The sequence below is a fragment of the Phyllostomus hastatus genome, unplaced genomic scaffold, assembly GCF_019186645.2.
Source record: "Phyllostomus hastatus isolate PE091 unplaced genomic scaffold, TTU_PhHast_1.1 phas_contig_948, whole genome shotgun sequence".
Classification (NCBI taxonomy): domain Eukaryota; kingdom Metazoa; phylum Chordata; class Mammalia; order Chiroptera; family Phyllostomidae; genus Phyllostomus; species Phyllostomus hastatus.
Genome location: NW_025333993.1, coordinates 9,835,751 through 9,856,879, shown reverse-complemented (window position 1 = coordinate 9,856,879; position 21,129 = coordinate 9,835,751). Strand labels below are relative to the sequence as shown.

The window sequence follows — 21,129 nt, the reverse complement described above, 5'->3', positions numbered from 1 at the left end:
GGAGCCCTGGGCTGTGTGGTCTGTCTTGCTGCCTAGTTGTTCCTCCCGGTTTATCTGCGCCCAAATGTGGGACGTCCTAGTCTTCCAGCTGCCGCCCTGCTGCAAGTCCTACGCCTGGCTACTGGTCTCAGCCCTCCTGCCCGTCTGGATGAATGTTTTTCTTTTAACTTCTTAGTTGTAGGACGTCCACACAGTTCAATTTTCTGGCAGTTCTGGTTGTTTTTTTGGTTTGTTTTTGAATTTGCTGTTATCCTTCTTTTGGTTGTGCAAGGTACAAAGTGTATGTACTTACGCCTTCACCTTGGCCAGAAGCCAGTATCTACCTTCTCCAATTGTTGTTTCTGTTTCGTTCCATCACAGGCACACACCAAATGCCTGGGATTTCTAAAAGGATATTTGAAATAAGCATTTTCAACCTTGTGTGAATCATATTTCTGTTTTCCCCAAGTCATGTTACTGCGTCAAATGTGGAACTCCTGAGAACAGACCTCTACCAGCCCGTCACTGAGAGGCCAGCCTAGAGGGTGGACGTCTCATCCCCCAGAGGGGCGGCCCTACTTGGCAACATATCCTGGAACGTGGGGTCCCCCATAAGTAGTAAGAAATAGAGAGGAGAAACAAAGATACTAATGCAGAAATTCATTCTTGAAAAGGAATATCGAAATAAATATGGTCGTAATTCTTTATTACTTCATTTAGCAACATAATACAAACTTTTCTTGAGGATGCTCACTGATTGAAAAGCAATCAGAAAGGAGATAGTAATGTTTGAGATATATAAATCAGACAAAAACAAGAAAAACTGAAAATATTTCAACTTAAATACAAATTCTAAAATTGTACAGGTCAAAAAAAAAACCCCAAATTAAAAATATCAATATTACATGACATATGCAATATACATTTATAAAGGCTATATTCTGACCATTTGTAAATTTTAAAATTAAGACAGCTGTTTATTACTTTTCTATTTCCTTCTTTATACCTTAAAGCAGAGAAAGGGGGGTACAAAAAAGTTAATACATGGGTCTTAAGAATGAGCAACAGTGAGAACTACTTCTCTGGCCATTAAAAGCTTAGAGAACCATTTTAATGAAGCCCAAACCAGAGCTAATATTCACTAACGTCCCAAACAGGATTTCTTGATAATTTCAGTAGAAAGTAACTTGCCACATTAAAATAATAGCCAACTGAGCTCACAAGACAGACCAGGTAAGTGTATCTTCTGAAGAAATTCTCCACGATAGTCTATATATTTAAAAAGTTATCAGGACTTATGAAAAAGTTAAAATGCAGACTGCATGGTATAATAGTATAGCCATCATTCAGGCAAAGGACTAGCGAGAGAGCCCTCATGCAGCACCTCTAAGACTCAGAGGAAGGCGCCCCTCCGCTCCACAAAGCAAAGGCGGCCAGGCCGAGAGTGGGGGCCAGCCTCGGAGGGCCTGCTCAGTGTAAGGGAGAGCTGAGGAGTAGTGGCGCGTTATCTTATTTAATTGTCGGGTTGGCCAAAAAGTCCGTTCGTTTTTTTTCCATAGAGTGGCTCTAGTAGCACTTAGTTGCCTTTAACTTCATTTGAAACAATTTTGTTAGATTATATTGTGACAGCTGTCATATCAGCATGCATTTCAAAACTGCCAAAATTGGTGAATTTCTGTGTGGCCATTTTAACACTGAAGATGGAAGAAAACATGCAATATTTTTGGCATACTATGCTTTATTATTTCAGGAAAGGTAACAATGCAACTGAAATGCAGAAAAAGATCTGTGCAGTGTATGGAGAAGGTGCTGTGATGGGTCAAACGTGTCAGAAGTGGTTTGTGGAGTTTCTCGCTGGACGGCACTCCGCAGTCGGGCTGACCAGCTGAAGGTGACAGCAATTGAATCAAGACATGGAGAACAATCAATGTCATACCACACGAGAGATAGCCAACACACTCAAAATATCCAAATAATAAAATTACTGGTGAATATGAAAATATGCCTTTTATTTTATGGAAAAAAAAAGTATACAGATGTTTTGGCCAACCCAATATAGTAACAACTTAACAACTAACATAAATGCTGTTACACCTGTTTTGAGATAATACCCAGAAGGGTTACATCTCTTTTGGACGATGCCCAGAGAATTGTCTTGATTAAAATTTGGTGAAAGCTCCCAGTCCCTAATGGCACATTCATGGCCTTATACAATGCTGTGGACCTACTACAGACATGCAGAGACCATGAACTGTGATAGTACAGAAAAAATGGCAAGCAGGCGTCCATGCCTGGTTTAACATACTTTGTATTGACTCAGGGACAGTATAATGAAACGTAATGAATCTAATTTGGGACGCCTAGTGAATACCCAGGCGGAGACTTCGGGCAGAGAATGGAACACGGATCTTGAACGCAGAAAGAGAAATCCAGGCTAAAAATCAGACGGCCGCAGAATCAACGCCATGAGGACGAGTGAGAGGAGCTCGCGGCAAGACGAGGGCGCCAGGAACAACGCGGGAGCTCGGCAGGGCACACACCAAAAATGCCAACGAGGTACAGAGAAGGGGCCGCGTGAAGGGACACCAAGGCCAGCCCCAGAAATTACAGGCATTTGCGTGGCCAAATGCTATGAGGTTAATCAGGGTGCCAACCTTGTTCTTTCGGTATCAAGTGATCCCAGTTTTTGAAAGTGATTCCGAAGTCCAGCCGGTTAAGACGTAAGTGGCAGGTGAGAAAGCAGAAATGCAATATCGGATCATTTTTCACTCACCCAACAAAATCTGAGAGCCTAGTGGGCGGCTTGATGCCGTAAGCTCAGTGCCTGGCACGCGGAAGGGGACGGTGGTCTTCCGAAGCCTTACCGGTGACCGCCCTTCAGACAGCCCTTCCGTGTTGAGCACTGCAAGGCTCCATCACATCCAAGCTTCTTTTTATAATAGATGCCGTTCACGTTCCTTTACCAGTGTCTTTCTTAAATCTTAAACCCGTGCATCCGTATTTGATATAATTTATGAAAAAAATACTACAAACAGGTATGGAAGTTTCAAAACTGGAGGCTTAAAAAAAGTTACCCTTTAAAAGCCCAGTGAAAGGCATCAGTGCCTCCCTGACTTCCTCACGTGCAAAGCCACCACACAGTCCCCTCGCACTCAGGTCGAGGCCCCCGCCAGAGGCCATGACCCAGAGACGGCGCAGACAGCAGCGTCCTTGACAGTACTGTGCCCGCGGACAGTGCTCATCGGAACAGAAACACTAGTAGCCTCTACGGCGAGGTAGATGTTATAATTCCACTTCACGGATGAGAACGCCGAGGCTCAGAAGTTCGAGAATCTGCTCAAAGCCATACAGCTGATTAAGAGGCAGTCTACCATTGCCCAAAGCTCAAACTCTTTCCAATAAATACCCAACAATAATGAAATTCTTTAATACTCCAATACGTTAGCACAAGGGAATAGCACAGACACTAAAGACAATGGAGACTACACTATGAAGTAAGAGAAAATATATGCATTTAGACCCAGTGAAAAGGTAATAAATGCTAAAATATTAACTGTTGTAAGGGGGTGGGCCCAGAGGTTTTTTTAATAACGAACAGAAAAGTGGCACAGAGGTAAAGTGACGGTCCAACCCAGCAACAGGTCAGAGGCAGTGTGCTGGGTCCTCACCTGAGCCTCGAGCAAGGCTGCAGGTCAATGACTTCGAGTAAGAGGAGTCACCTGTCACGCCACGGTGCTGGCCAAGACAGCTGGGAAGCAAACGACCTGGTGCTGATCGAAGATTTATGATTTAGATCGTGGTTACTGAGTTTCCGAAAACAGCCAATTCCTGTCAGAGTGACGATCAGAACGCAGGCTCCACGATCAACTGCCTGGGAAACCCTGGGAAGCCCTTCACTGGCTCCGAGAAACCGCTTCCTCCCGGGGACAAGGAGGATAACAGCCCCTACTTATTTAGGGAAGCTTAAGAATTCAGGCGACTCATTTACAAGCACTTAACGCAGCACCTGGCGCAGAGTGAGCACGCACTGGGTGTCAGCTCATCCTGCTCCTAGCACACGCAGCTTTGTCAGACAGGAAGACCCCTGGGGAAACTCCAGGGCAGGGTTTGCAAACCGTGCGCGGACGTGCAGCAGATCGTAAAACTGAGCTGAGCCCAGCAGAAACACCCGGACACACGCGCACACGGGGGAGCGCCTGGTGCAGCCCGTTGCTTCGGGCGTGGTGTGTGCGCACACGCTCCCCAGCTCAGAGTAGAGCTGAAATTCCTCCTGTGGGGTCACGGAAAACAAACAAACAAAAAACCAAAGGCAGCCCTGGCTGGCGCAGCTCAGTGGATGGAGCGCGGGCTGCGAACCAAAGTGCCGCAGGTTCGATTCCCAGTCAGGGCACATGCCTGGGTTGCAGGCCATAACTCCTAGCAACCGCACGTTGATGTTTCTCTCTCTATCTCCCTCCCTTCCCTCTCTAAAAATAAATAAACAAAATCTTAAAAAAAAAACCCAAAGGCAATTAATTATTCCAAAAATTCTTCTGTTTTACAACTGAGGCCAATAAAGCCCAAACTAACCGCTGGTCACCTCTCAGTGAGGCAGAGAGGGCTCACACCAGCGTTCCGTCTCTTACGGACAAAGACTGGGGAAAAGCAGCATTGCCACACCAGAAGACACACGATAGCAACGGGGGTAAAGACAATGCAGGCTGTAGTTTTTCCTGACCAGTATCCAATCTCAGCCAACAACCTTAAGGAAAAACCTATCAGTTTTATATATAAAATCTGAAAGCTATAAAACTTAATAAAAATTCCAACAAACTCCATTAATGGGGAAAAAAAACACACCCAAAGCAGACATTGTGGTTACTATGGAGCAAGTAAGACAGAACTGGTTTTGAAACTGGGTCCACACTGATGATTCTGGGAGAATGACTTCAGCTGTCAGCCTCACTGTCCGCACACGCGGCAAGGACACGCCATTTCCTACTTCCCAGGTATCACGACAACCACACTAGTTCCTGCACACGGACTGACCCGCACTTCCCCGGCAACAGGGCAGGTGCTCGCTGAACGTCGCCGGGGCAGCGAGCTCCCTACAGCCTGTGCATGGGTCAGGGGGAGGACGCGTGTGCACGACACGGAGGGCCATGAGGTGCCCGCACGCAGACCAGCAGCAGCCCCCAGGGGATGAAACGCACTCAGAGCGGGAGGAAAAGCACACCTGCCAGCAACACACGGGGCTCTGACTCTCTGCTTTGTCACAAGCTGCATGATTACGAGAAATCTGAGTATGAACAGCGTCCCCCCGCATGACGTATAGGAGCTCGATACACAAAGTATTCAGAAAATCAGGGCGCATGGTTCGCTTCACAATCCCTTCTATGAACAAAGAGGTTTCAAGAGAAGATAAGGAATGAGAATACTTGGCCACGACACCGGCAGAACTCAGGGTTTCGGTGTCAGTCAAAGCACTATGATGCTGTGCTGTTCACTAGTGGCACAAACTCCGACAAGTTTAGTTAGCCTTTCTAAACTTCAGGGACTTGGTAAGCCTGCAAGGGCGACTGGCCCCCACCCCCGTCATCGTGCTGTTCAGGTTACATGAGACCACGCGCAGAGGTCAGAGGGCACGTGCTCGGGACGTGCGCCCAGCTCAGGCAGTGGAGCTGCCCAGGGCCCCACGGGGGTTTCTCCGTGTCGCATCTACTACCCAAGCACCGCATGAAGAGCCATCTTCCCACTGGTGAAGATGTTGCAGCATCGAAGACTTTTGGCCCTGGCTGGTGTGGCTCAGTGGATGGAGCGCTGGCCTGTGAACCAAAGGGTCGCTGGTTCAACTCCCAGTCAGAGCACTGGGGTGTGGGCCAGGTCTCCAGGTAGGGGGTGTGCAAGAGGCAACCACACAGATATTTCTCCCTCTTAATACAATCTTAAAAAAAAAAAAAAAAAAAAGACTTTGAAAGCTGCAGAGCATCTCAGCACCTACTCCAGTGCTCACGCCAAAACCATGCCCACATCGCAATAGCCCTGGCGGATGCCGGCCAGCGGCACAGGCTCAGCCCCTCACGTGCTCCAGTGGTTACCCCAGTCCTCCCACTAGGGACCCCAAATCTCCCTCTGATACTTCCTTCCGGATTTATTCCTATGTTGCTGGGATCCAATGAACTGTTTTTCGTGTTAGCTTCCCATTTCTGTAGTAACACATCACAACCAACTTTGCTGCTTGAAACAGTAGAAACGTGTCAAGCCCCAGACTCCACAGGCTGGAAGCCAGACTCCACAGCCGAGGCGCTGCCGGCAGCGCTGCGGTCGTCCTGGAGCCTCCGGGGCAGGCCCGTCCCGCCTTCTCCGCCTCCGGGGGCACCTACCTTCCAGTGGCTCACGACCTCGCTCTTCAAGGCCTGCAGGGCAGCATCTGCTCTGCCTGGGACCCCCGCTTCCGCCGTCACATCACCCTTACCCCCTGCCTCTCTCACAGAAGGACCTCGAGGGTCCTGCGGGCCCATCCGGACAGTGTGTGATGACCAACCCATCCCTTTAACTTAACCTCTCCTGCAAACTCTCTTTTGCCATATTTGAACATATTCACAAGTTCTAGTATTCAGAATCTGGAGGGGTGGGAGTGGCATTCTTTATTATAATTATTTTTAAATTTTTTTTTAGAGAGAGAGGGAAGGAGGGAGAAAGAGAGGAACAGAAATATCTATTGGTTGCCTCTCCTGTGTGCCCCAGCTGAGGACCGAACCTGCAGCCAGACACGTGTCCTGACTGGAATTGAACCCGCGACCCTTCGCTTTGCAGGACGATACCCAACCCACGAGCCTCACCAGTCAGGGCCATTACTTATCATCACTTTCTTTTTCCTTTACAGTGCTTAATCCACTGTTAACCTTGTATCTACCATCAACTGAAACCCTTAAGACTGTTTTCGCAGGCATCTCTGTTGTAAGCAGACCTTCACGCCGACTGCACTCCAGGTCCTGAGCCGGGAGGCTGTTCTCTGCCACTTGATGCAGCAGCTACTCCAATTCGCGTGTGTATTCACCAACCTGCTCTGCGTGCCTTCCCCCGAGTCAATGGTGCTTTCAAAAGCAACAAGGACAGAGCCTACCTGAAGGACGACTTTAGCTGCTATGCTACTCCTTGGACACTGCCAGCTAGCTAAAACTCACTCGGCGACACAACTCCTCCTGCCTCCATCTTTCCAATTTATTCATGATGAAATCCTGACAATTATCAGTTTATAGAGCTTGTCAGACAAAACACACTTTACAAAACAAAGGAGTTTAATTTGGTGTAGTATAAATCACGAGTGAATCTGTTCTGGCTCCTAGTGACATTTCTAGAAACTCATAAAACACAACTGGCAGAGAGAAAAGTTACTGGCATCAAGCCTATGATTTCTGAAATATGTCTTTTTCTATTTTTTGAAATTGAGCTGTCAAAGCAATGAAAAGAATTAGAAGACTACATACTAGTCTAAGTAATGTTTTTAACCTTTTAAACCCCTCAAGCAGTATTTCCTTTCAGACTCTTTTCCAGTGGGATACTCACTCCTACCCCTGCCCCCTAGTTAAAAACAGACACCTACAGAGTGACAGGCTGGGATTCTGATCCCCCCTCCCCCCAAATGCAGACATCAAAGCGTTCAATTCTACAATTTTCCTTTTGCTCTTTTGACCTAATATATCCCATGTACTGGCTTCAACCAAACCAAGAGTTAAGTCCAACATAACTTTAATGTTTATTACTAACACATAAACACCCCATGAAAGTACACGTCAAGTTTTTCCCACAAAACACAATTAGGAACAACTTTGAAATCATTTTCATGCAAGTGTGCTCTGTCCCTCCAACCATAGGCCGAAGACAGCTCTGCGAGAGGCTCGCTGCCAGAACGAGCAGGCGCGGGACGGTCGGCGGTCCTGCTCACCTGCTAGTTCACGCCCTGGCTGTGCCCACGCGTCACCCACGGCCCGTTCGAGCTGACGCGCTCTTCCTGCCCACGGGGAAATGACCGGGATGAGGGGTGCAGGGTGGGGGCTGGGGCGGCGGATCGGCCCCCTCAGCTAAGGACCACTCTGCCCCTCTCCCCGGAAGCAGAATGAGTCGACATCATGCACAAACACAAGGGTGCACTAGTGAAACGGGAGAAGGTACAGAGGAAAGTAACTCAATTAAGAAAAACAACCCTACTAACTGATTCACAGACACAGAAAGTTCAACCTTATTAACGAGCAGTTCGAACGACGAGATGTAATTCTTCAGTCATCCAGCCGGCCCAAGTGTAGAAGAGCAGAGAGCAAACAGGACGCTCTGCTGTGGGACCTAGTGGGCGGGTTTCCACTTCAGAGAGAAGTTCGCAGCTATATAATCAAGGACTCAAAAAATGTCTAAACCTTTTAGATCTAATACTTTTATTTCTAGAAATTTATAAAATAATATGTTCTCAAATTTCCCACGATGGCAATTTAAACTTAGAAAATAATGTCATGTTATTCCATAACCATACAAAAATTTTCAAAAGCAAGTGGAGAAAAAAAAAAAGACAGAAATACTCTAAAATGTTAATGGTATTTGGTGAAATGTTTTCTAATTTAACTTTTTCTAACTTTCATTAACTTTAAAATTAATGAAATTTTTTAAAAAAGATTTTATATATTTTTAGACAGAGGGGAGGAGGGGGAGAAGGAGAGAAACATCAATGTGTGGTTGCCTCTCACACACCCCCTACTGGGGACCCGGCCCACAACCCAGGCCTGTGCTCTGACTGGGTGTTAAACCCGGGATGCTTTGGTTCACAGGTCAGCACTCAATCCACTGAGCTACGCCAGCCAGGGCTGAAACACAAAATGCATTTCTCCTACTTTAAATATAAACATATAGAATCATCATTATTAGATCCAACTTATCCATGGTGTAAACCTTTTTTTTAAGTTAACAATTATGTCTAATCAATGGCTTATAAATCTTTAATAAAATTTTTCAAAATTACTGAGACAAATTTTTCAAAGTAAGTTTAAAAAAATCACCCCATTTAAAAATATAACTGAAGCTCTTGTGGCTATAAAACCCAAATCTGTCCTGACCAGTGTGGCCCGGTGGGTTGGACATTGTCCCACCAAACGAAAGGTTGCCGGTTCGATTCCCAGTTAGGGCACATGCCAGCGTTGTGCTTTTGGGCCCAGTCCAGGTGTGTGTGAGAGGCAACCGATCAATGTTTCTTTCCCTCTCTTTCTTCCTCCCTCCCCCTCTCTCTAAAAATAAACAAACCAAATCTGAGAAATCACTCTTCAAATGTATTTTTGGTTGACACCTGTGTGTTAAATAACATACCTTTAATTAACAGTATATAATTTACTCCTATGTAAATTCTATTTACTTTACATAGTCAAATCCTTTCAAGTCGAAATGTTTAACCAATTTTCCACTTGCTTAGGAGGCAGGGAGACATTAATATGAAATATTCCTAAAATGGGACAAATTTACAAGGCTTTTTTACAAAACACATACAAGTGCAATATACACTGCTAATACTAAACATGAAACCGCTGTTGGGTTAGTGACTTCTATATGTATTTAAGAGAATGGAACACAGTAACGTAGCAAATGGCAGTTTAAACTTCATCTGCATTATTTCCCACTTTTTAAAATTATATCACCAAACCCTGATTCTGTTACCATTTACTGCTGGCAGAACAAATTTTCTGAATAATTTCTGATGCCTTGCTCTATAGAGTATGCCCTAACTGAAGCTTCATGTAAGACCAATGCCCCTCCCATTTCCACGGGTCTACGCTTCCTTGGCCTGTGCCCTGGGGATCCACAGCTGCCCGCCTGCCCGCCTGCCCCCCTCCCTCAGCAGTGCTGTGCCCTGCTGTGTTCCAGCCGCAGGGGTTGCTAGTCCTCTCCTCCACCCCGGCTCGCTGAACTGCAATCAAGCCGCAACTCCTTCGTTTCACTTGCTCAAGAAACAGGCCAGAAGGTGATTTTAGAAAACGTCCAATGTTTCATTCATACCCTCACTCTACTTTACTGGCACAGATGCCAGATTTCAAAACCACTTCTCCTGTGCCTTGCTAGTGAACTCTGTGTACCCCCCAAAGCTGGCTATAAGGCATTTTTGTGAACTAAGCACTTCTCTCTTAGACCTCAAGAGAAAAAATAAAAATTGTTTCCAGGACAAACACTCATTTGACAAGATGAAAAAAATAAACACCGCCCCCACTTTATGTGTTTTATCCAGACCCTGCTACTTCCGTGAAGTTTCAATGACTGGATCTATGCACATGCGTGGGACTGAAACAGAAAACGGTAGCATTTATAAAACCCCTCATCAATTAAAAATCTGAATTTTGAATATAAACTAGTCAAGGAAATATCACCGCCTAAGGGAGTACCCTGAGTTTTAAACCTCGTACCTACTGCATTGCTGTGGATGACTTAAACACTAGCCAGACTTCGTCCTTCTTAAACGCTGACACGTGCTTCCAAAAGCAGGCGCCGGAGCACCCTCGCTGCCATGCTTCCCATCTTACAGAAAGCGCTGCGGTGAGCCCTCTCACTGCACAGACCATCCAAAAGACAAAGATCGGCTGCTCACACACTTCTGAGCAGCCATCGGGGCCACGGGCTGGACTCAGACAAATCTCAGAGCAGCCATTCCTACACCGTGACCTTGGACAATTCACACCACATTTCCAGTACGCCTCCCTTTAAAGTAGAAAGAACATGAAGACACATACATACAAAACACCTAACCCATTAGGTGGCATCTGGTTGGTATTTAATGAGCAAATGTAGAATTCCTTTCCTGTCCTTCCCTTCAAATGTCCCCACTGGGTCTTGAAATAGCATGTAGAAACTAAAGATATCTTTTGGACTTAGAGTTCATGATTAACAATATAATTTACACAGCCATTTGGTGTTTGGCAGGTACTGTTTTAACCTTATGGAGAGCAAGCTGGTGCCTTTCCCTGCCCCCTCCTTCCCCCAGAGGCAGCACCTCCTAAACCTGGCGGGTGCCCAGGGGACGTGCAGCCAGGGAGCAGTGGGCAGCGGCGGCTGGCTGAAGGCTCGCAGACCCTGTCTCCAAGGCCCCTTCCCTGTGACTCCCCAGCGAGCCCACGCGGCCCGGCCGGGGCGCATCTCTCTCCCGAAACAGTCGAATCTCAGTTCTCGCACCTCTCCCATCCTGAACAATGTGGTTCTGGTTCTTGACCAGAACTTTGGTTCTACAGCCGACAACCCTTCAGCCATGCACGTCCCTCTCAGGAAACAAAGGAGATTCCGTTTTCAAACAAACGTCTGACAGATTTCTCCCGACTTGCGGACGAATGAGGTCTGAGAACCGAGGCCCCACTGCATTCTCAGAGCAGCGAGGCAGCCCCGCCCAGGCTCTCTACCGTCGCTTCTGTTACCGGAAGTCCTTCCTTCGCATCACCGTCCCCAGCTTTAATACAATACTCTCAAAACAAAAGTTTTAAGAGTATTTAAAAAAAGAAAATCAGACCAAGCAACAAAGCAACGAAGACAATGTGTTAAAGCCTAACAGGTCTGTGCTGTTCTTCAAATATCTTTGAGATCATACAGTGTAAAACCCATCCCCATAGAGCACGGGGCGGGGGGGGGGGGGCACACACACAAGGCCCTTGGGCCCCATCCGGCCCTCCGCCTCGTTCTATGCGGCCCGGCACCTTGCTTCTACCCGTCGTAGCGCCCAGCTCTCACTTAACCGTTAGGAAGTAGTTACGCTCATACAGTCCTCAAGTTACATTCGGCCCTTTGAGAGCAACCGCGAGGCTGCTGTGGCCCCGGTGAAGATGAGTGTGACACCCCTGCTCTAGCGTGTACAACGCAGTGGGTTCTGCCACACTCACAGTGGTGCACCCGTCAACACCACGCACGGTGAGAACGTTTCCACCATCCCACCCAAAGCAAAGCCGAACCCACCAGCAGTCACCCTCCGTTCTCCCTCGTCCCAGTCAGCGATCTACCTTTTGTCTCTACGGATGTGTCTGTTTTGGACATCTCATGTATTTTTAAAAACCTAACTTTGTAAAGCATGCATTTACACTTATTAAGCAATGGTAAAGGCCTTTATAAAGATTTGAACATATCTCCAACCGAACTCCGAACTTGGCTGTTATTTCTCAAATGACTTATCATTCAGCATCTCTTAATTAAGCTGAACTAGATGATACATAACTATTAAAGCTTAAAAATATTTTACCTGTTTCCTAAAGGCCTACAAGGTGTATTACCCTAAATGTCCATATTGCAGGTTTCCCGGAGGCAGAGTATCACAATTCTGCTTCAGCTAAAATGCAGCCCTGACAAAGTTAACGGGGAATAAAGGGGGACACTCCCGACACAGCGTCCGGGCCGGGGACACCGCAAAGGGAGACTGAGACTACAGGCTTCGTCAGCCACTGCTCTCGAGGGTGACAGCACACCTGGAGTGGAGCGGTGGGAGACATCCACCTAGGGTCAGGTAGTTAAGTGGGTAAGTTGTCTCTAAACACAATAATAAGGCTGACTAAAAGTCATTTTATCATCACCACGCACCGGCAATTCTAAATAACAGCAAGAACAAAATTTTGCTGACTGGGGCTCTTGAAGTTTTAAACTACCGTGCTGCGGTGGCTGTTCAGTTTCAACAATACATGAGCATGGAATCTGCACGTTTTTATCACGTACACTTTAACAAGCAGTCTACTCTCAGGCAAGTTCAATGAGGACACCCTGTGGCCCCACGGCCAGTGCGCCCAGCAAGCCGACCCGCGCACCTCGGCGTGTGAAGCGACACTGCACAAAGGTTCAGGGCAGCCTGCGCGCTGCCCCTCCAGCTCCGTGGTCTCCGTCCTGTGTGCCCCCCCCACACACACACACCTGTGGACCCTCTGTTTGAACAGTACTTCCGAAATACAAAGATCCAGGAATAAAAAGTCATAGACAATGTCATCACGTCAAAGACTTCCCAACTCTGGTATATCTGTTGCACCATGCACAAGTTTTTGTAGTTAAAATTAGTAACAAGTGTGCTTCTATCAATTATGGGTGAAGATAAGATTGATAAATCTGGCTGTGTCCACTGAATACAATATGTGATGATCAATTTTGACAGTCACTAACAAATGCACAGAAGGTAAGGCCTGAAAATAAATTGGAGTATTATCATTCGTTATTGTGACAGACCAGTACGTAGACAAGTTTTTCTTACCTTTTCCCAAAAGGTATTAATGGAATTTAAAAATATTAACCAGCTTTTCCCCCACCATAATACTTATTTGTAACTGGTATGAAGTTCAGGTTTCTTTCCTGGCTGATTCTGTGACTTTCTGAAAACAATTTTGTTGTAAGAAGAGTAATGTGCTTAGCCCTGGCTGGTGTGGCTCAGTGGATTGTGCACCAGCCTGCAAACAAAAGGGTCGCCGGTTCGATTCCCAGACAGGGCACATGCCTGGGTGGCGGGCCAGGTCCTCAGTGTGTGTGTGTGTGGGGGGGTGAGAAGCAGTGGATCGACATAGCTTTCTTTCCCCTTCCCTTCCCTCTAAAAATAAATAAATAAAATCTTTTTTAAAAAAATAGTGTACTTAAAAAAAGAAAAAAGTACAGAAAAAGCTCTGCTCTCGATGTCTAATATGCCAGGTACATCACTGCTCTACTGTCTCTTCCAACTAGGATCACCGACCCACAAGGATGTATACCAAAATCATCAACGATCCAAACACAAATTATAACTTTGGAGAGGTACTCGGACGATCCCCCACTTTTAACTGAGCACTAGTGGCCAGCTTTCATGTTCCACATCTAGCTGTAGCTTCTACCCTAAACTCCACTCGAGTTCCACTGGACTTCCTGCTGAATTCTCTACTACGTGTCCAATGCTGCGTGGGAACACCAAGGTTTCTATGTATTTACTGACGCTTTCAAAGCTTCAGTACAGATCTCAGACTGTAAAGGAATGAAAAGTAATCAATAGCCATGCAAATACTGAACAGGAGGAAGGCAACCAGGATATAGTAAATTATAATACTGTTTGTGAAATCCTCTAGTTTTAAAAAAATTTGTAACAGCATATCGTTAATTACTTAATATTAACAGAGAAGTGTAGACGTGTCTTTTCTAGTATAAGCTCTCAACAGACCTTGGTCAGGCCTAATCCTAATCAAATATAATAATTATTAATGCTACCTTTTCTATGGTCCCACAGGAACAGAATATTATTAATCAACCAATATTACCAAAAAATTCAACTAACAGGTAAGCTGCTTATTCTGTATATAACACAGGTTGTTTTTTAGATCATTAAAGTTGTGTGCCGTTGTTCTGAAATGTGCCGACAAAAAGAATCCAGCATACTGTCTCAACAAATAACACTAAAGGTTCATCCTTTACGTAACCATGTTTTTTGTGCCGTGTTACCCAGGTGTATCTAGAATGAGATTTGAATGTGTGCAGTCACCTATGGAAAAGCTACCTGGAAGGAACACTAGTGTTCCAGAGCACAACCTCCAATTCGTATCCGGTAAAAAAAACAACCACCCCTCCCCCAACACAGGGCGCGCATGCACAGGATGAAGTACCGTTTTCTCCGTTTCTTTATCTCCTGCATCGTTTCACAGGACTTTATAAGTCAACTTCTCCATTATCCCAGTTTTTCTCTGGATCAGTTCCTTATCATGCACCCAAGTAGCTTTTTACTGAAACAAGATACTTGACGAAATAATACATAAGGAGGGGACGTTTTCAACATGAACACCAGTGATAAACACTGCTCCAGAAAGCAGTAAGGAGCCAGCTGTCCTCGACCCAACGTGAAGGTGGTAACTTCTTTCTGTTTGTTTGTTTTTTTTTTAACGTAAGACTTTATTTATTTATTTTTAGAGAGAGAGGAGAGGGGAAGGGACAGGTAAAGAGTGGGAGACACACATCAATGTGTGGTTGCCTCTCACACACCCCCTACTGGGGACCTGGCCTGCAACCCAGGCACGTGCCCTGATTGGAAATTGAACCAGTGACCCTTTGGTTTGCAGGCCGATGCTCGATCCACTGACTGAACGGCACCAGCCAGGGCTGAATGGCTAAATTCCAAGACCCCCAGACTCCTTGTGGCTGGCAGCAGGGTGCCACGACCCAGGGAGACCCGAGGAGTGTTCCAGCGGCGCGCCGGCACTCGCCCTGCTCTTCTCGTCTCCTGTGCACAGCGAGCCTTGGGCCAGGCCTCTGCGTCCCTGCAGACAGACCTCGGATCAGAGCAACCGAAGAGTAGCACTGCGGGTGGGAAGAAAACTTCGCAAGTGTCCTCACCACGTGCTGAGAACTGCAGAAGACAGTCGCACCGCGCAATCCGCAGGTAAAAGGTGCACAACAGTCCACACAGAAGACTTCCAGTGAGAGCAGCCTGGAGCGCTTCAGCTCTTCCTTCCCCACAACACGGCGGCTCACGGCAGACGCCCACGCAGGCAAGTGCGCCAACTTCGGGCCATACATTAAGTATTCATAAAGCTCCCTTCTGGCTGACTTGAAAGGGAAACGAGTGGAGTGAAAGCGCCGTTTCCCGCCCGCACTGCAAGGCGGCATCGTGGGCACCACCTCAGGCTGCAGTTTCAGAACAGAACCCAGGGGTCCGAGCTCCCCTCCGGGTCTGGGAGGCGCAAGCCGCTCCCGACCAGAGGAAGACGCCGCCCTCTGCCAAGGGTACAGCCCTTTTCCAGACGCTGTCCGATGTGCGTGAGGCCAGACGGAAGGAGATGAGAGTCCAGCTTTTGTTTCACCAAAGTTTAAAGGAGATTTGCAAAACGGAAAACGTCACTCTTCTCGCTAATTTTTTTTTTGTTTTGAAAGCATTTGTCATTTATGTTACCATGTAGCTAGTGGGTTTACTGTTATTTTTAATGTATGCAGTTCTCAGCTTGAATTTCTAATATGGTAAATATCAGCCCCCACAATCCACAAACACGAAAGCTCTGTGCTCCCTAACTTTTGAGTTTAAAGAGGTCGAAATCCAGTTTGAGAAAAGCTGTCCCAGCGAAACTCTTACCCAAGACGTTTAAGAACACTCGCTACAGTGTCTGTGGCAAAAAATGAGACACCCCCTATGTCCACCCACTGGGGAATCACGGAGAATGCCGTTTAGTCAAGGGCGGCAGCCACACGACCATTGGAGCGGACGGAATCGCACCCGGTGTTAGCGTCCGAGCGAACCCCACTCGGCAGAGCGCGCCCACGCACCACCCGTGCGCTCGGAAACGCGGAGGGCTGCACGTGCTTTGTTTCCGCGCCCCGGACGCTGATGATCTGGGCAGGGGCTGTGCGTGTGTGGCGGGGGTAGATGTGTTCCTTCGGACTTCCAGAAGACTGACTGAAGGCTGAACGTGCAGTCGGCGGGCTAAGAAACCGCACTCACAAACCCGAGTCGCCCAACAAAGCTACCGAACACCGGACCGTCACACCGAGGAGTGTGCGTGCAGCCCGGACGGAGCACAACCGAGAACCGGCTGGAACCGACGCGGACTTCTCTGGCTCATCTCCGCCCGTCTCTGGCCTCCCGCACACTGTGTCTCGCCCGAAGGTGCTCCGTGACCGGCGTCTGTAACGCCCCCTCCTCCTCACCTTCCCGCCCGCAGCAGAGAGAGGCCCGTCTGGCCGGGCTCCCCCCGCTCCTTCCTCCCGCACGACTTTGCTCCGAGTGACCCGCCCCTTTGGCTGCGTGAAACCACACTTTCCCCCACCTGCGCGCCCCCAGCCCACCCCACCCCAGCCATCGGGAGGCCCGCGTCAGTGCCCAGGGCACTAGTCTCTGCCCTTCCTTCTCCTGGCCCTCGAGCGCTCACTCGAGCGTCTGAAGACGACCGCGTGACTTTCGCCACCCCCTTCGCCTGCCACCTCCCCGTCTCGCCTCAGGCTCCAGACCCCACTACCCTCAAACGTCCAGACGCCGTTCTCTTCAGCTCCAACCTGCGACCACTCTCGCACCACTCGGCGCAGAGCGCCACCCCGGGCACCAACGAGAGGCGGCGCCCGCCCCGACCGTTAGGCAGCAGAACGCGGCCCGGTGCCTCCTCTCCAGGCCGGCGCCTCCTCCGCGCGTGACGAGGCCGCGGGAGTGCTGGCAGGGCGCGTGCACGTCAAGGGCCCGAGGGCTGGGTGCGTATTAAATACCCCCCCCCCGCCATGTTCTTCCTCAGGGCACACGCGGGAGGGACTCCGGGTCTCTCCCGCTGTCGCCGCAGGGTCTGCCCGGGTCTGAGCGCCACAGGCCCCCGGCGTGCGGGGCGGGCGGCTGCCTGCGGGGCTGCTACCGCCCCCGCGCGCCCAGCTCCGAGAGCGGGGCGCCAGGCGACCACCGAGCCCGCGTTCCCACGACACACTCGCCAAGTCCACACTCGACGGCTTCTCTTAGCCGAACCCCGCCCCGCCCCGCGTCCCCAAACCCGGGCTTCCACAAGGGCACGACGAACCAAACCTCCCGGTCACATCACCTCGAACTCACCACCTCCGTCTGCCCGCAGCCCAAACGCGGAGCTCAAACGCTCCAGGCGGCGGCCGGCTCCTCAACCGCACCGCGCTCCCCTCCCTGCAGCCCCTGCCGGCGGGCCCAGGCCCCTCCGCGCCGCTCCCCACGCGGCCCCCTGGCCCCGCGCCACCGCAGACCCGAGGCCTGGGCCTACTCACGCCTGGCGGCCTCGGTGAGGCCGGGCTCCGCCTGGCAGCCGGCGAGGAGGGGACGTGGGAGCCCGAGGTCACAGGAAACAACGCCGCGTGGCGAGCGAGCGGTGAGAAATACCCGAGCGGCACCGTGGGCCGAGCCGGGGCCGAAGCGACTGGTCCCCTCGGAAGACCGTCCCTTCCGAGGACTGGCAGACACCACGCCCCCACCCAGCGCCACGCGAAGTCCGCCACGACGGACTAGGGGCGGGAGTAAGAACCGGGACCGAGCAACGGCCGAAGTCTCCTGCTGTGCCCTCAAAGGGGTTATTAAAACACACTTCCCCTTTCCGAGGCGCCCAGGCCATCCCTGATTTTCCTGAGGTAAAAACCACCCACCCCACCTTTCCAGGGCGAACACGCCGTCCTTTCCCCGAACAGCGCGGCTTAACCGCAACGTGCACGGAGCCTAAGCGAGGACTGAATACTCCTCACACCGAAACCCCCCTCTGGGCCCGCCGCCGACAATCCCCCCCACCCCGAAACCCTGCAGCCAGCGCCCCCCACCCCGCCCCGGCCCGCCCCGGCCCGCACCGCCGGTCCCTGGACGGCTGTCCCCTTTGTCGCTTCTCCCACCCGAAGCCCTTCCTGTCTCCCAGTCCCGGCTCTCGTAAGTGTCCTCCCGAAGCAAAAGCAGTTCCTTGTTTTCATCTCGGGACAGCAGTGTCCTCGGAACCTTTACGCCACGGTCGCGCCGGGTAGAGACTCCCGCGCTGCACCGCACCTGCCAGGCCCTGCCCCAGGGAGGGGCGGGGGGCAGCCGGCCAGAGGCTCCGCCCCGGAGCCGAGCCCGCGGAGCCGCCCGATGCCGCCGCCGCCGCCGGAGGAGGAGGAACGACCGCCCGTCGCCCCGGCGCGGTCCCCGCCGAAGGAGCGTGGAAGCCGAGCCGCGGCGCTGCCCGCCCCACACCGACGACCCGACCCTGAACGTCAGCTGTGACTGGAGAAGAAACACAAGGTCAGACAGGAGCCACTTCCCCAGCCTGAAAGCGGCCACCGCCGAACTTGGCCGGCGACCTCGGACGGCGGGCGGGCCCGCGGGCGCTGGGCCGCCCCCAGGCCCCCGGTCGGAGACGCGCCGTTTCCCGGGCGACCCAACAGGCGGTGAGCGGTGCTCGCCGCGCCCCGCAAATCGGAAGTGCGATGGGAGGGACCCCGCAAAATCTCGTGAGACGCAGCAAGTTTTGAGCGCCCCATCAAGGCACCCACGACCGCCGCATCTGGCGTTTTAAATGCCGGGTTTGTCGCTGGCGTGTGCGAGAGGAAGACTGTGCAGCCCGACGCGTGACAATGGTCCCCTCTCCCGGACTGCGTTTTAAATCACCCGGGCCGGGCGCCCTGCCCCCGAGGCCCCGACCCACCCCCGCGCGGGCCGCGCCGCGCCCGCAAGGACCGGAGGGAAAGTGGAGCTCGAGGGTCGCGGCAGCTCCGGGCCCGGCTGGGGGTCTCCGCGGGGCGAGGCTCGGGGCGGGGGGCGTGCTTGAGGGTGAGCGGCCGGGGGTCGGTGCGCCGAGGCCGCCCTCCCGCCGGCTCGCGTCGCTCATTCAACTTCTCAGGTGTCACGCCGGGCTCGGAGCCCCCGAGGGCGGCGTGCGCGACTGGCAGTGACAAGGAGCACCCCTGGCGTGTACCCACCCCACTTCCCACGTGCGCGAGTCCCGGGTCCGACCGGCGCGCTACCGACCCGCTGCGGGCGCCAACCGCCCGGGATCAGAGTCCAGCGGCCGCGGCCCGGCAGCGGCAGCCGGGACCGGCGGACGCTCCCGCCCCGCCCCCCACGCGCCGCGCTCCAGTCCGGGCCCCGGGCGGGCTCCGGCTCCCGGGGCCACCCGCGGGGCTGCGGGCGAGCCGGCCGGACGGGGGGCCCGCGCGGCCGGGGACGCGGCCGAGGTCGTCGCCGGGCGTGGGGGAGGGGAGGGGTCGGCCCCGCGGCCGCTGCCACCTCCCGGGCCGCAGGCCGCCGCGCGGGCCCGGCCGCCGGAACCGGAGCAGGAAGCGTCCCCACCCGAGCCCAGCTTCAAGCCCGCCGCGCGGGAGAGCCGGCGCCGGCCCGCGCCCCCTCACCTCCTGGTTGAAGGCGTTGACGGCGTCCATGTTCGCGCTGCGGCGGCGGCTCCGGGCCCGCCGGTCACATAGAACCGCGCAGGGCGGAGCGGGGCCGCGGCCCGGCCGGGCGGGGGCGGGGGCGGAGCGGGCGGCCGCGGCGGGGCCGGGGGCCGGGGGCCGGGCAGGAAGCGGGGCGGCGGGGCGGGCGGCGGCGGCGGCGGGCCCCTCTCAGTGCCGTTCGGGGGCTGAGGAACAAGAGGCGGCGGCGCTGCGCCCTAACATGTCCGTTCGGTGGCGGCGGCTGCGCTTTGCGTCTCGCTGACACGGCCCCCGCGCCCTCACGCACTGGCCACACGAGCCCGGCCGGCGAGCGGGCGGCCTCTCTCAGCCTCTCGCCAGCGGGATGGCGGCAGCGGCCCGAGTCCACGCCGCGCGGGGCACCCTGGGACGGCTCGGGCCTCCCAGCGCTTCCGGTGCCCGCGCCGGCCCCGCCCCGCCGCGTCGGCCCCGTCCCCGTGCACGCCGGCCCCGCCCCGCCCTGCGCGCCGGGCGGCGGGCGCGGGGCGCGGGCGGGCTGGGCGCTTTCCCGCCCGCCGCGGCCGCGGCCCTGGGAGGGTCCCCCGGCCCGGAGCCTGCGTCCCGTGCGGTCGCCGGAGGTCGCGGATTCCAGCGCCGGGAGGCTGGCCCCTGCAGCCTGCAGCGTCCCCCGGGGCACTTCCGAGTGCCATTCGGCCCGAGCTGGCCCTGCGCCTGGCCGGGTCCTGCGGGCGCGGAGCCCGGAACAAAGGGCGCAGGACTTCGCCCGGCTCGCGGATCGAAGTGCCGGCTCCCTCGCAGCCTGTGCTGCGCCGCCCCGTGTGTGTCGCAGTTGAGCGGGTTAGTCTTGGCGAGCTGAAGTGCGCTGAAGGACACACAGGCCCGGAGGAACCCCTGCTCCGTGGCACAGCCTTGTGCCACGGGAGGAGTGGACTTGCTAAAGCCTGATACCGCCTCCCCGAGCCACCTCGTTTCTTTTTCGGTGGAAAGACTGTGCCCTGATTCACTTCCCCTGAGTATTTACTGTCTTTCAGGCGCTGGGCAGGGTTCTGGGCACGTGGAAATAAAAGATCATTTTTCTGCCTTCGGACAACCCAGGTGGGTTAGTGGAGAGGATAGGCGAATGATCAGATAACAACTGAAGCATGTAAGTGTTAGGGCACAGCCCCTGGGGAACAAAGAAGAAAGGTATCATCCAACTGAAAGCCCAGTGAGGCTGGAGGAAGTGGCACCTAAGCTGCATCTGGAAGCAGCAGCAGCAGCACTGGGGAGAAGATATTCCATCTTGAGCTTGATGAGGACCATGGCATCGGCCTCCCCCAAGGAGGACCAGCTGGGGCAGTGGTGTGTACCTGGAAGGAG

At 52.6% G+C, this 21,129-nt stretch overlaps 1 protein-coding gene across 4 annotated transcripts in view; it reads right to left on the bottom strand.

Annotated features, from left to right (window-relative positions):
* Positions 1–19,907, bottom strand: part of SCAF4 (SR-related CTD associated factor 4) — a 55,093-nt gene extending 35,186 nt beyond the window's left edge. For all 4 annotated transcript variants that reach the window (XM_045852647.1, XM_045852649.1, XM_045852648.1 and 1 more), the window contains exon 1: positions 19,750–19,907. In XM_045852647.1, coding sequence (XP_045708603.1) covers positions 19,750–19,779 — 30 coding nt within the window. In that variant the 5' untranslated portion in view covers positions 19,780–19,907. The remainder of the gene's footprint in view (positions 1–19,749) is intronic.
* Positions 19,908–21,129: the final 1,222 nt, after the last annotated feature.